At 41.8% G+C, this 15,988-nt stretch overlaps 1 protein-coding gene across 1 annotated transcript in view; it reads left to right on the plus strand.

Moving 5' to 3' along the window:
• The window catches only part of oplah (5-oxoprolinase, ATP-hydrolysing), a 63,860-nt gene that overhangs the window by 852 nt on the left and 47,020 nt on the right, over positions 1-15,988 (plus strand). The window contains exons 2-4 of the mRNA XM_028804282.2: positions 5,132-5,308; positions 7,493-7,684; positions 15,730-15,844. Of these exons, the coding sequence (XP_028660115.1) occupies positions 5,141-5,308; positions 7,493-7,684; positions 15,730-15,844 (475 nt within the window). The 5' untranslated portion in view covers positions 5,132-5,140. The remainder of the gene's footprint in view (positions 1-5,131; positions 5,309-7,492; positions 7,685-15,729; positions 15,845-15,988) is intronic.

Here is a 15,988-nt window from a genome sequence, read left to right on the forward strand (position 1 = left end):
CCACCAATTTTCAGAGTACAGAAGCATTTTTTAGAGTGGAGGAGGAACCCAAATAGTTTTGAGTCATGACTGTCAAAAATACTTTTCTTTCTTTTATGTCAAAAAAAGGTTGAAACCCACACAGAGTTTACATATTCACATTTATACTTGTATTACATCTCCCAGTGACCTTCATAATCTGTGAATATGAAGTTGATTCTTGACATTGAATCGGGCAGATGTAAGTGAATGCCGGTGTGTGCTATGCAGTATATTTGACCCTTGATGCACTAGCATTGCATCCAGACCTGGTTCCTGTCCTCTGCTCATTGCTATAGCCTAATATACTATGGTTTCTGGATCTATCTGACAATGAAAGGGGCAACATGTCTTTAAGAAATTAATGGGTAGATGAAATAAAGGATAAACATCTGCAAGCATAAAAAGGAGACAGACAGCACATAGAAATAGACTAGGGGCTCACAGAGCATAAAAGTTGCAAATTAAATTATGAGTAGGGTATAAGTCATCTATTGGTTGCTTTTTTTTTGACAGATTTGAAAGAATAATTTATTTTATTTAAAAACTACTTATTTATGTACCCAGGTATTTTTGTAATGTTTTACCATACAGTTAGAAAAATTACTGTACTGACCAAAATGGCATATGGATGTTAAAATATTAGGTAAAATGTTTAAAATGAGTTTTTCACAACTTGGACCCCAAGGTGTTTTAGGAGCCACAGAAAACTGTCTACATATCCTTCATAATATAATGTGTGACTCCATTTTATTAGTTCTACTTCAATATCCTGAATTATGCTTGTGCCTATGAACTAGTAAAAGTGGATATTAGGAGCCAAAGACTTACAGAGGAATAATGACATACCTTTCCTAAAGGGTGGTTGTATATTTTGTTTAATTATACAGTGGAAGAAATCAGTAAATAATACACTATATTTATGATGTTTGAGTACCTTTTGAGGAAAGAAATTCAAATATTATTTGGTGGTCTTGTTTATGAACTGAAAGACAGTGACATATTTACTCAGGAAGGGAATTCAGTGAAGGCAAAAATAAAAACTCAACTGACATTTGTTGGTCAATGTTTTCCTAAAAAAGGATTATTTCTTAGAATATAAACAATAATGTATGTTTACTGCAGTGGGTCAAAATGGTCTTTCACAATATTACTGATATAATTTAGGACCATCCCGTTGAAACTCTTCATTATATGGGACATAAGGGCTATTGGTCTGTAATCATTAGGTAAAGACAAGGGGGCTTCGCTCCCTGCTCGCTTCGCTCACCTACCCCCGGCGTTTTGAACCCGTGCCCGCTGGGCAGCCGTAGTTTCAGACGCGCGTTGTAGGAGCTTGCGTTGTTTTGAATCCGTGCTTGCCCTGCTTCTGCATTTTGAGACGCGCGTTGTAGGCGTATATCCGTCAGTCGAGCTCGTTCGGTTTGAACCCGTGCCTGCTTTGCCTCCGCAGTTTCAGACAGTGGGTCGCGTTCGGCGTTTTGTACGATCCCAAGCAGCACATTATTCCTAACTTCACTCCGCAGTAGTGCCACGCACAATATGGCGGTGACGCCTGCGCCTTCCGTATTATGTCGGGTTTTACCATGCTGTGTAGGCGCCTTTGTCTTTGGTACTTTCCCGTGCCTTCCGACGCGCGATGTAGGCGCCTGCACCTTCCGGGTCTGCCTCCGCTGTGTGGTGTGGACGTTTAACTGTCGTTTTTTCTGGTTTTATATTCTGTATCTCGCTGTGCATGTGTTTCGTGCCTAGGTTTTTTTGAAGCTGTTGTATTCCAGTTTTCATCATCTGTAACCTGCTCTCCATGTGTTTGGCCCCGTTCTTTAACCTCTTTATGACGTTTTACTTTGTTTCCTACTCTGTCTTTTATTTCTGACCTCGCTTTATCCTGCTTGCGGCATGTCAGGCGGTTCGTAGTCTCTCCCGTTTCGCTCTGGGACGGGGGGGCTTTGTGTGGCGCCTGCGCACTATGTCTCCTGCGTCCACGGGCAGGTCCCTGCGTCCATATCCGGTTTACCATTCTCGGTTAGTAATATGGATGCATCTGCATTTGTTTGAAATGGAACAATACACTGGTATTTTCCACAGTGGGGGAACTTTCTGGAGCATTTTTGACAGAATGAACAGATAGCAGAGGATACCACAAAGTTGATCAGCACAGGAAATAAAGAACTCAAGGACTGACTGTATTTGTTCTGTGGCTTTTCCTGTGTGTAGCCTCATCAGCTGTCTCCTTACTTTTTCATAAGTTATGAACATTCCATACCGATGGTCAGAGGTGTGGGGGAACTGGTCATTGGAAAATCTATTCAAAATTGGTTCAGGATGTTAAGCCTGGTCCATGTTCCCGTCTAGCATCTGACCCTGGATTATGCTCAGTTCCTTCCAAACATCTTTCATGTTATTCCAAGTTAGTTTGTTTTCTATTTTAGCTCTGTAAGCTTCCTTTACTTCACTCAGCTTTTTCTTCAGTATTCTTTGTAAGCCCTTTAGAGGCAGTTTGGCTCCAGATTTGAATGATCTTTTCTTCTCATTCTTTTTCTTTTTTTTTAGTAATATGGGGCTTAAAAAAAAAAAAAAAAAAGCTGCACGCTGTTTTTGAGGGTAGAATAGTTTCAACACAGAAGTTAATGAAGTCTGTGATACAGTGACTGAGTCCATCGATATCACCCCCATTTGACTTACAGATCATTTCCCAGTCTGCCCTTAATAAATTTAGTCATTCAGAGCCATTTTAGCCTCCAGGCTCCACTTCCTCAAGATCCTGGGGATCACAGGTTGCTGTCTAATAACAAGCTTGTAGGTGGAAGTAAGATGGATTATATTGTGGTAAAATCTGCCCAAAGATGCCACAGGTTTACATTTATGCCATCATTAATATTTGAATAGAGCAGGACGAGCTTGTTGTTTCCTTGCGTGGAACATGAGACATACTGGTTGAATTTTGTAATTTTTCTTTCTTAAGTCACATAGTTGAAGTCACCACATATTATAACTACAGAGTCAGAATGAGTCATCATAAGAGTGATTAATTTCTGTTGCTGAGTCCCCATTTGCAGAGCGATTAATATAAACATTAATTAGGATCATGTAGCATATCTCTCTGGGTAAATAACATGGATAAATTCCAACACCCAGAATTTCAATATGTGAATTACACATTTTGGTTTTAACTATAATGTACACCCTTTAAAAGATTCCTCATTCACATAAACAACCAGACCCTGTACTGCCTTTTTTCCACACTGCACTGGGTTTCTGTCTGTTTAAGACAAAATCAATCCAGCAATAAAACAGTCAGGTAAATCAGGTTTTAGCCAGCTTTCCGTAATACAGAAGATGCCACAGTACCTGTAACTGTCATGACCTGCTATGAGAGAAGAGAGTTCATCCATCTTATTTGAGAGTGATCGAACATTGCCCATCACAATAGATGGCGGTCCATTTCTAAATCTTTCTCACCTTGTTTTTATTCTTGCTCCAGTTCTTCACCCTCTTATGTTTTTTGTTAAACAACTCCTTTGGTAGAGTGAAATGGAACTGCTTAGACTCTTGAGATTATAGTGCTAGCAGCTGATTATAGGAATATTAAATACACCACACATTTAGTTTCTCAGTGTCTCTTACATTTCCTGGTGTTGCAGATACAAGGTAGCCTTCAGTTCCTTTTTTCTCTCCATGTGACGTCTTCCTAGTTCTGAGACTTCTTCCAACACCTTCCTGTAAAGCAGTTCAGATGAGGTGGCTTTTACATTTGCGATGACAGCAGCAGATCATTGGTAAATTTAAAATCCATTTACAGTCAATTCTAGTTATCCAAGGGGATTACATTCATGAAAAATCCCGTGGATACGGAAACCACAGAAGCATTGGTCCTTTGGGAAAAATGGGGTTAGGTTCTGGCGGGACACCAGCTCAGGGCTCTGTAATGATCCTTCCTCAGGTTTACCTATGGAAACCTTTTTTACTTCCTCTATAGTCATGTTTGATTGTCATAGGCACTCCGTCAGAGAAGATCCAAGGACCTCACTACACCATCCAATTAGTAGTAGTGATGAGTGGTGTGTACAAAGGGCTGGGACTTAATCAGTGCAAGCTTATAACCCACACGGGGAATTCCTTGTTTATGAAGAAGCTTCATGTCTATCAATTGCAGTCTGTGGTCCCCATCATGAATGGAATTCAATGGCTTACATAGCCTGTTGCCACTGAATAGACACACATTGATCCATCCATTGTAGCATGCATGCAATCCTGAACATCACAGACCTGTTATTGCTCAATTTCACATGTCGTTCATCTGTGACAGTCCTGTCAGAATTTTTATTCTCCATTGCATGGCTGCATATAGGAGGAATTAGACTAGGGGTAAGTGAAATGGGTTACACTTCTATAACAGCTGATAACCAAATCTGTTAATAGCGAGGATTTATTGCATATAATTGTCTAGTGCCTACTATCAATGACAAGCCAGAAGCCAGATCAAATTTAATCCTAAAAGTAATTAATTAATTAAAACTAGTAACTAGTATAATAAGTTCAACACACAAAGAAAAACAGAGAACAAAGAATTTCTGTGAAAGGTGGCTGCTCCCACAGTTATAATAATTCATTCATTACATTTATATAGCGCTTTTCTCAGTACTCAAAGCGCTATCCACACAGGGAGGAACTGGGAAGTGAACCTACAATCTTTCACAGTCTCCTTACTGCAAAGCATCAGCACTACCACAGTTCTTAGAAGTACAAGGATCTTAGAAGACAAATCATTTACAATTAAGGTAAAAGATGTATACTTATTTAGGAGCAGTAATTAGTTAATAATTAAGAAATTGCTGGGACGAAAACTTGGAACCTCCATAGGCAGCCAGGATCCGAGTTTGACACCCTTTCTTTCCACCATGTATTTGGGGATTATTTAATTTATGTGATTATTAGTCTCAACTAAGCCAGTCCTTAGAACTGTCAGGTTAAGATTTGGTAGTCTATAAAGCAGTATCTAACTCTGTTGATCTGAATTCTACAGATGTCTAGTATGGCTTTTGCCATTATGCATTGCCTTTTTATTGTATTTCTTGCACACTTATGCATAACTCCATTTGTTTTTAATCAGCTGTACAGAATGATTTCTTCTGAGAAGTTTGAGTTTGCAATTGACCGTGGGGGCACATTCACAGATGTCTTTGCACGTTGTCCTGGTGGAAAGATTCAAGTTCTGAAATTGCTTTCAGAAGACCCTGCCAACTATCAGGATGCCCCCACTGAAGGTATACGCCGTGTGCTGGAGAAGGTAAACAGAGTGATGTGGAATCTAAGACAGTCTTCATTTGGTAACATTTTTTGTACTTGCATGTTTTTACTTTAGGGAATCAATGCTCGCTAATGTTCTTAGTAAGAGAGAGAGAGAGACCGAGACAGATCCAGTTGAAGTAACTAGTATTCCAAGATGCAGAATTAGTAGAAAATGAAGCCCCAGATAATTCACTGAGACGTTTTATTGAAGGTTGGCATGATAACCTAGCAGGTTCAATTACCATGTAAGCACTCCCTATTATGACTGACTTGTGCCTGTGACTGTCTGAGTAGACTGCAGGTTCCTGCAACCGTGACACAAATAGTGAGAAAATAAACACTAACACCAGTGCTGAGGTGGTGTGACCAACTGGTTCTTTCATTATTCTGTAAACCAGACAATTGCTGATTTAATTCTTACCACTTGCTCACTGTGCTAACATTGTTGAAACTGTAAAAATATGAAAAGGTTCTACTGTACCTTTTTTAAAAACCTGGGGATGATGTCCACAGTGCAAAAGTGCTGTATAACCTGATAATGACCGTGTTGAAGTGCATGTAATATAGAAATAAGCCAATAAAATTTGAGCATAAAATCCCAAGGATTTCATTTTAAGTTAAACTAATGACTCACTTTGTGACTGTGAGCACGTCACTTCACCTTTCATTCTCTGTTATAGAAATAAATCAAATATATAATGTAAATATGTGCATATTAACTATCTTAAAAGTTATCAAGCAAAATGCCGTGTAATTCCCATTAACAGTGCTGCATTGGCTATATTTATCCTTTAATTGAAGATGAACATAACAATATGGTGGCAAGTTTTTTGGTTTCAGTTATCACTTCCTTGCCTCTGCAGTCTGTAATACTGGAAATGGTAAAAAATTAAACCCATAAAAAAAATTCAAGATTGACTCTGAAGTAATTTTCATTTTAGGACAGTACCCTTCTTAGTACAGTAATCCCTCCTCCATCGCGGGGGTTGCGTTCCAGAGCCACCCGCGAAATAAGAAAATCCGCAAAGTAGAAACCATATGTTTATATGGTTATTTTTATATATTTTAAGCCCTTATAAACTCTCCCACACTATTATAAACATTTTACGCACAATTATACAGCATAAACCCTTTGTATTCTCTTAGATATTAGGTAAGATTCGTTGAAATTATGTATGTAAACACAGTTTGCATACAGTAAAACCTAAATATTATTTTAAAGATATCGAGCGTCTCCGATATCACATATGTTACAGCCATTACGACAGACAGGCCACCAGCAATAAATACGTACAATGCAAGAAAAATTGTATACAGTAAAATGTGTGTACAGTGACACTAAACTAAGTACATGTAATAAGTACTGTACGTAAATAATTAATCATGGTTACTCACCAACAATGACACGACGACTTGTCCGATAACGATGAGTTTAATTTTACTGCACAACAAAGGATATCGTTACAGCTCTTCTAAAGGAGCCTCTTCAGGCGACTGTTTAGCACCGCTGTTGTTCTTCTTCCATCACTCTTCAATCCAAATCCCTAAAGCAGATTCCATCCAGACTACTGCCTTAAAACGTCCACTTGCAACTCATTTTGCGCCCTGGTTAAAAGACACTGCGGCCGTAGATCTTATATGCTTTTCCTCCTTTTTAAATAAAAAGAATCATGGACTCATTTATGCTGTAATGGTGTCCTGCAGCAGTGTAGCTGTTTCCTTCCTTCAACATATCCAAAACTTTTACCTTTTCTGCAATCATTTGCATCTTCTGTTGGCGCTTGTGCACGTTAATGCAAAATGAGTGAGATTAGACTTCCTGGTTAATGCAGCACTCAGTCGCTGAGCCAATCAGCAGCACACAGGAACTTAACCGCGTGCTCTGATTGGGTAGCTTCTTAGCCATCCGCCAATAGCGTCCCTTGTTTCAATTCAAATGCGTCCCTTGTTTGAATTCAAATGGGCAAATCAACTGAGGAAGCACACGTACTGTAGACCGCAGACATCCGCGAAGCAGTGAAAAATCCGCGATATATATTCACATATGCTTACCTTTAAAATCCGCGATGGAGTGAAGCCGCGAAAGACGAAGCGCGATATAGCGAGGGATCACTGTAATATGATATCAAATACCTAATTATTCTCTTACTTAATATCATATGTTTTATACTTTCACTTCTAGGAAAGTGGGCAGGTGTTGCCCCGTGACCAGCCTCTAGACACCTGTCAGATTAACTGGATTCGAATGGGCACCACTGTTGCCACTAATGCCCTCTTAGAGAGGAAAGGGGAGAGGATGGCCCTGGTCATTACTAAAGGTTTTAAAGATCTTCTGCACATTGGTAACCAGGCTCGTCCCCGGATCTTCGATTTGGTGAGAAGCTCTGCAATATTTCCTGGGATTCCATCAGGGGTCTAGTCTTGTCTCTTGTCATGTGTGTGCAGTGAATTATTTCTGAAATGACACCACATAAAACCTGGCCAATGGGATTAATGAAATGAGGTGGTGATTTCTTTCTGAGTTCTGAGTTTTTTTATTAGATAAAATGGGAAAGGAGGGACATGTTAAATTTACATGTGTAAATGGTTGTTAACATTTTTGTGGTCTATGTTGAAAGGCAATTTGATAGTAATTGCGAGCCAAGGTGAAAGCCAGGAGGATGCGATACAAATAAACAATGGCCAGGAAATGAGACAAAGATTGTAAGTTGAGTCTTAGTGAGAGAATAAAAATACCAGAATATTACATGTAGCCTAAGGCAAAAAGCAATTGAAGTTGGTGAAAAGAAAACAATTCATTACCAGAAACATCTTTAAAAATAATGAAACTAGAATTTTGAGTATTACGTTATTCACAAACTTGGACAGTAAAGGAGTGTATGATCCTGACCTTTTATATCACCATGGTAATCATGTCACACATTGCACACTCCTAGACATCTTGCTTATGGACGAATGCTGGTGTTACCTTTTATTTTGATAGATATATTCTCTCTCTCAGTGCCATGTCCGATGTAGATATTGGCGATCATGATCTTCCACTTCTCACTTTTGCTTGCCATACTGAAAATGTCATAGGAGTTCATGCTGTTTCCAAACCATGTCACTACATTTACACTGATGATGTTTCTCTGCATTCCTTTTGTTCTCTCTCCAGTGACTTTACCAAGCCTCCAGCTCTGATGTATGAATGTCCCAAATATTTTAACTGTCTATTCTTTATCTCACTTGGAGAATGTCTCTTCACCTGTGCTCTTTTTAATGCTCTTTCATTTGTTCATTTATCTGTCCAGGAAATTTTAGCATTCTTCTAAAAAAAAATCACATCTCAAAGTTTCTCTAGTTCACCTTCCATTGTTTTGCTCACAGTCCATGTTTCATGTCACATTAAGACAGACCAAAAAACACCTTAGAATGTTAATTTTTTGTTTTCATGATTAAGTGATGCTTTATAAATACAGTATGTATTTTAACATAAAAGCTGTTTTTGCCATAGCAACCTTTTTCTTGATTTATTGATCACTTCTTTCATCCTGCTCTAACATGCCACCCAGGTAACAACAGTGATTCACTTGCTTGACATTTTTATATTTTAGTTTTAACTAGCATTTTGGCACTAGTTTTTCTTTCTTAAACACCTTACAGTCTTCTTGCAAATGTTAAAGTTAATCCCTTCTCCTCACTGTCTTCTACTCCAACATTTTAAACCTCCTGTAGTTCTTCACTTTCGGCAATAAATACGCTATCATCTGCAAATCACACATTGGTAACACCTCCTACCCTTAATCCTTTCATTTCTTCAATGCCTCTAAGAATAATTTTGCTGTACAATAAGAAAATATCTGGAGAAAGAACATAGCCTTGTCATATACCTCTTCTTATTGACTTCACTTCTCCAAATTCACCTTTGATTCTTATAGCTGCTCTTTGCTAACTGTATAGATTCATTACTAATTGAATGTCTTTTCCCTCAAAAGACTTCTTAAAATGATTAATAATTTTATATTATTATTTTTATATTTTATTTTTTTATTTATTTTATTTTTTATTTTTATATTATATTTATTTTTTATTATTATTTTTATTATTTTATATTATTTTATATTCGTCATGAAGGTCTGCTGAACCACACTTTGTCTCATCCCACAACTAGGACCAGTTTGCCTTGGGTGGCCCTACCAGGGGTATAAAGCCCCGGACAATAGAGCTCCTAGGATTACTGGGACACGCAAACCCCTCCACCACGATAAGGTGGCGGTTCGAGGAGGGGAGGGGCCAAGGAGGTCGGGTGCAGTGTGAGTTGGGTGGTGGCCGAAGGCGGGGACCTTGGCGGTCTGATCCTCGGCTACAGAAGCTGGCTCTTGGGACGTGGAATGTCGCCTCTCTGAAGGGGAAGGAGCCTGAGCTTGTGCGCGAGGTCGAGAGGTTCCGGCTAGATATAGTCGGGCTCACTTCGACGCACAGCTTGGACTCTCGAACCAATCTCCTTGATAGGGGCTGGACTCTGTACCACTCTGGAGTTGCCCCCGGTGAGAGGCGCCGAGCGGGTGTGGGCATACTTATTGCCCCCCGACTTGTAGCCTGTACATTGGGGTTTACCCCGGTGGACGAGAGGGTAGCCTCCCTCCGCCTTCGGGTGGGGGGACGGGTTCTAACTGTTGTTTGTGTGTATGCACTGAACAGCAGTTCGGAGTACCCACCCTTTTTGGAGTTCCTGGAGGGGGTGCTAGAGGGCATACCTTCTGAGGACTCCCTCGTACTGCTGGGAGACTTCAATGCTTACGTGGGCAATGACAGTAAAACCTGGAAGGACGTGATTGGGAGGAATGGCCCCCCGATCTGAACCCGAGTGGTGTTATTGGACTTCTGTGCTCGTCATGGATTGTCCATAACGAACACCATGTTCAAGCATAGGGGTGTTCATATGTGCACTTGGCACCAGGACACCCTAGGCCTCAGTTCGATGATCAACTTTGTGGTCGTGTCGTCGGACTTGCGGCCACATGTCTTGGACACTTGGGTGAAGAGAGGGGCGGAGCTGTCAGCTGATCACCACCTGGTGGTGAGTTGGCTTCGATGGTGGGGGAGGATGCCGGTCAGGCCTGGTAGGCCCAAACGTGTTGTGAGGGTCTGCTGGGAACGTCTGGCAGAGCCCCCTGTCAGAAGTAGCTTCAACTCCCACCTCCGACAGAACTTCGACCATGTCCCGAGGGAGGTGGGGGACATTGAGTCCGAATGGGCCATGTTCCGTGCCTCTATTGTTGAGGCGGCTAACCGGAGCTGTGGCCGTAAGGTGGTCGGTGCCTGTCGTGGCGGCAATCCCTGAACCCGTTGGTGGACACCGGCAGTGAGGGATGCTGTCAAGCTGAAGAAGGAGTCCTACCGGTCCCTTTTGTCCTGTGGGACTCTGGAGGCAGCTGATAGGTACCGGCAGGCCAAGCGGAACGCAGCTTGGTTGTTGCTGAGGCAAAAACTCGGGCATGGGAGGAGTTTGGGGAGGCCATGGAGAGCGACTTTCGGACGGCTTCGAGGAGATTCTGGTCTACCGTCCGGTGTCTCAGGAAGGGGAAGCAGTGCAGTGTCAACACTGTATATGGTGGGGATGGTGCGCTGCTGACCTCGACTCGGAACGTTGTGGGTCGGTGGGGGGAGTACTTCGAAGACCTCCTCAATCCCACTAACATGCCTTCCAATGAGGAAGCAGAGCCTGGAGACTCGGAGGTGGGCTCCCCCATCTCTGGGACTGAGGTCACCGAGGTGGTCAAAAAACTCCTTGGTGGCAGGGCCCCGGGGGTGGATGAGATACGCCCGGAGTTCCTCAAGGCTCTGGATGTTGTAGGGCAGTCTTGGTTGACACGTCTCTGCAACATCGCATGGACTTCAGGGACAGTGCCTCTGGATTGGCAGACCGGGGTGGTGGTCCCCCTCTTTAAGAAAGGGGACCGGAGGGTGTGTTCCAACTACAGAGGGATCACACTCCTCAGCCTCCCTGGAAAAGTCTATTCGGGGGTTCTGGAGAGGAGGGTCCGTCGGATAGTTGAACCTCGGATTCAGGATGAACAGTGTGGTTTTCGTCCTGGTCACGGAACAGTGGACCAGCTCTACACCCTTAGCAGAGTCCTGGAGGGACCAACCAGTCTACATGTGTTTTGTGGACTTGGAAAAGGCATTCGACCATGTCCCTCGGGGAATCCTGTGGGGGGTACTCCGAGAGTATGGGGTACCGGACCCCCTGATAGGGGCTGTTCGGTCCCTGTACAACCAGTGTCAGAGCTTGGTCCGCATTGCCGGCAGTAAGTCGAACCCGTTTCCAGTAAGAGTTGGACTCCGCCAGGGCTGCCCTTTGTCACCGATTCTGTTCATAACTTTTATGGACAGAATTTCTAGGCGCAGTCAGGGTGTTGAGGGGGTCCGGTTTGGTGGACTCAGGATTGGGTCACTGCTTTTTGCAGATGATGTTGTCCTGTTTGCTTCATCAGGCCGTGATCTTCAGCTCTCTCTGGATCGGTTCGCAGCTGAGTGTGAAGCGGCTGGGATGGGAATCAGCATCTCCAAATCCGAGACCATGGTCCTCAGCCGGAAAAGGGTGGAGTGCCCTCTCAGGGTTGGTAGCGAGATCCTGTCTCAAGTGGGGGAGTTCAAGTATCTCGGGGTCTTGTTCACGAGTGAGGGAAGAATGGAGCGTGAGATCGACAGGCGGATCGGTGCGGCGTCCGCAGTGATGCGGGCTCTGCATCGGTCTGTCGTGGTGAAAAAGGAGCTGAGCTGTAAGGCAAAGCTCTCAATTTACTGGTCGATCTATGTTCCTACCCTCACCTATGGTCATGACCTATGGGTAGTGACCGAAAGAACGAGATCGCGAATACAAGCGGCTGAAATGAGTTTCCTCCACAGGGTGTCTGGGCTCTCCCTTAAAGATAGGGTGAGAAGCTCAGTCATCCGGGAGGGGCTCAGAGTAGAGCCGCTGCTCCTCCGCATCGAGAGGAGTCAGATGAGGTGGCTCAGTCATCTGATCAGGATGCCTCCTGGACGCCTCCCTGGTGAGGTGTTCCAGGCACGTCCAACCGGGAGGAGGACCCGGGGAAGACCCAGGACACGCTGGAGGGACTATGTCTCCCGGCTGGCCTGGGAACGCCTCAGGATGCTCCCGGAAGAGCTAGAAGAAGTGGCCGGAGAGAAGGAAGTCTGGGTATCTCTGCTCAAGCTGCTGCCCACGCGACCTGACCTCGGATAAGCGGAAGAGGATGGATGGATGGATTATTTTATATTTTTTATATTATATAGATTCATTACTAATTGAACGTCTTTTCCATCAAAAGACTTCCTAAAATAATTAATATTTTTTCATGCTTCACTTTATCAAATTCCTTTGTGAGATCGATGAAGTACATATATACTGCATATTTTGGTTTGCATATCTATTCCTCTTTAAATTACATTTATTAAACATTGAATTTCTTGAATCTTTTTCTTCCTCTTCTTCATGTTCTTTACAATATGGTCTGCTTCTGATTTTAATATAGGAGGACCTGTCACTTCCTCTGTGAGTACTGGTTTTTCACATCTGGCCTTGTAAAACAGTTTGTCTATTTATTCCAACCATCTATTTAGCACTTGATCTGTTTCTGTTGTGGCGGCATGGTGGCGCAGTGGTAGCGCTGCTGCTTCGCAGTTAAGAGACCTGGGTTTGCTTCCCGAGTCCTCCTTGCGTGGAATTTGCATGTTCTCCCCGTGTCTGCATGGGTTTCCTTCGGGTGCTACGGTTTCCTCCCACAGTCCAAAGACATGCTGGTTAGGTGTATTGGCAATCCTAAATTGGCCCTAGTGTGTGCTTGGTGTGTGAGTGTGTGTGTGCCCTGTGATGGGCTGGCGCCCTGCCCAGGGTTTGTTCCTGCCTTTCGTCCTATGCTGGCTGGGATTGGCTCCAGCAGACCCCCGTGACCCTGTGTTAGGATGTAGTGGGTTGGACAATGACTGACTGACTGTTTCTGTTGTTATTTTTCCCTTTTTGTTTTTTTATGCCTGAAGACTCTGTCCTGTATGATTTTCCTGTCAATACTGTAGTGTTTTTGTACCTTGATCTTGAATTCCTATATGCATTAATTTCTGCATACCTCTGATTCAACCAGTTTTCTTTTGCTTTCCCACAAGTATTTGAATTTGCTTATTTAACCAGTCATATTCAATGTTGTTTTGACCCTTAATCAAGAGCATTTCCTACATACTATCTAATATTTCTTTATTAATCCATTTCTATTTTGCTTTCTTTTCTTTCTTTGGTAATACTTCTTCTGCAGAGCATAGTAAAATATTTTTAAAGATATTCTAATCTGTTTCAATATCTGTGACCAATTGTAATCCATCAAAATTTGTTTTGAACTTTTACTACATAATCAGCTGCCAAGTCTTAATTTGTTCTTAACAATTCTATTTGCAGCTTCTATCAACATTTACCTTTCTTCAACCCTCTCGCTTTTTTATTATTTTCATTACAATAGGATTGTGGTCAGAATTACAGTCTGCACAAGGAAGTGTTTTGCAGTTTGTAATAGCATTCCTGAAGTTTTCTCAAATAGTTATGTTGTTTTTCTGATTTTTTCACCCAATCTCCAGGACTCGCATGCCCATAATCTTTTTTGATATTATTTAAATCATGTGTTTAAAATCGCCATTTTATTCGTACTGCACCATTCTGTTAATTTTTTGGTGGACAGCTGGATTATATATATAGAGACATATTCTGGTTTCTTGCCATACTTTTTTTTTTTTTTTTGAAAGTGTATCACTTACACTTTGGTTTTCTTTTTATTATGGTTACTCCTTGTCATGTATCTTTTCTTAACATTAACTTTATTTCTTTTATAACAAATGTGTTTACCCGTTAAGATTTGGTTGATTACATTTAATCATTACCAAACTTGATCTCTTGGAATTCCTAAGGCAGTGAACCAAAAAAATTCTAATCTCCTAAATGGGAATCTGGCAATGCATGTGTTTTTGCAGAGAGTTTGCTGATGATTTTTCTTGGTTACACCATTAAAGAGTGCTGGAGCTACCTCCTTCAGCTGCATCTAAATACAAGCTTCAGTTTCCCAAAATAAATGCATATGGTCTATTTAGGTCAATAATGCAAAACAGAAAATGTGCCTGCTTCTCGAAGATTAAAAACTGCTGTAGTATTATACACTTGTTGAGGTGATGGCAGCCCACTGGCATTGTGCACACTAACATTTCATCCTGGTTTGTAGCTTGTTTCAACATACATGGGTTCAGGTAAGCCCACTTTTTTAATGTCGGTATCCTGAACAGATCATTTGAAAAGCAGTGGGTTTTTCCGCATGGAGGATAATGTGAGAACACTGAGATATTCATAATTAAGTTACTTTTCCATTTATCCTTCTTTGTAATGATATGAATATGGCACTTGGGGCGGCACGGTGGTGCAGTGGTAGCGCTGCTGCCTCGCAGGAAGGAGACCTGGGTTCGCTTCCCGGGTCCTCCCTGCATGGAGTTTGCATGTTCTCCTCGTGTCTGCGTGGGTTTCCTCCAGGTGCTCCGGTTTCCTCCCACAGTCCAAAGGCATGCAGGTTAGGTGGATTGGCGATTCTAAATTGGCCCTAGTGTGTGCTTGGTGTGTGTGTGTCCTGTGGTGGGTTGGCACCCTGCCTGGGATTGGTTCCTGCCTTGCGCCCTGTGTTGGCTAAGATTGGCTCCAACAGACCCCCGTGACCCTGTGTTTGGATTCAGTGGGTTGGAAAACGGATGGATGGAATATGGCACTTAGATTGAACAGCTTTAGAAAATATGATCAGAGGGTGCTCATTTTTAAGCAGTTAGGTTATTTTTATAAAATGCACTGTAAAACAAAATACCTTTGCTGAAAATATGACTTAGAACCCATTTTGGAGACAAGCTTTGAGGCTTTGTGGTCTTCCATAATTTAACCATCCATTTTCAATTTTAGATTGAACCTTTCACCAGAATTTCTTAATTTCTCATTTTACTTTTCTTCTGTTTTTACATGCCTTTGATGTTTGCATTCCACTGCTTATGATATTAGTTTCTACTATGCTGTCTTTTTATAATGTAGAATGCAACCCCCTATATTCCTTTAATCTCATTGTCATTGACTTAAATACAATCTCTGGTTTACACTATATTTAAAGTTATAATTATAATAATGTGCAAACTAACTTAAATTATTCATATACTTTGATTTAAAATACTACTTGCTGTGGCAGACTCTGTAGATAACATTGATAATATTGAGTTGGCGATACGTTGCATGTTGAATAGAACATCCAAGTAGGAATTTACCATGCTCTGTACACATAAAAATAATGACGCTGTAAACCTATTAAGCCTATAATTGATATGTAACTCTGAAGTATAACTGCTGTTTTTCTTGGTACAATTCAGGAGATTGTAATGCCAGATGTCCTGTACGAGGAAGTCATTGAGGTAGAAGAGAGGGTGATTTTGGAACAGGATACATGCAGTTTGCCACATATGGAGGCCCTTCCAACAGTTACAGGTAAAGCTCTGTGACGTTGATATCAATATGCTTTCTTGATATTCTATTTGTGCATTTATACTAATGCATACAAGTGAAAACAAAAGATTATTAAGTTGTGCACTCACTTGTGGAGAAATGTAGAAGCTGGATTATATCCTCACT

The sequence above is a fragment of the Erpetoichthys calabaricus genome, chromosome 6 (assembly GCF_900747795.2).
Source record: "Erpetoichthys calabaricus chromosome 6, fErpCal1.3, whole genome shotgun sequence".
In the NCBI taxonomy this organism is placed as follows: domain Eukaryota; kingdom Metazoa; phylum Chordata; class Cladistia; order Polypteriformes; family Polypteridae; genus Erpetoichthys; species Erpetoichthys calabaricus.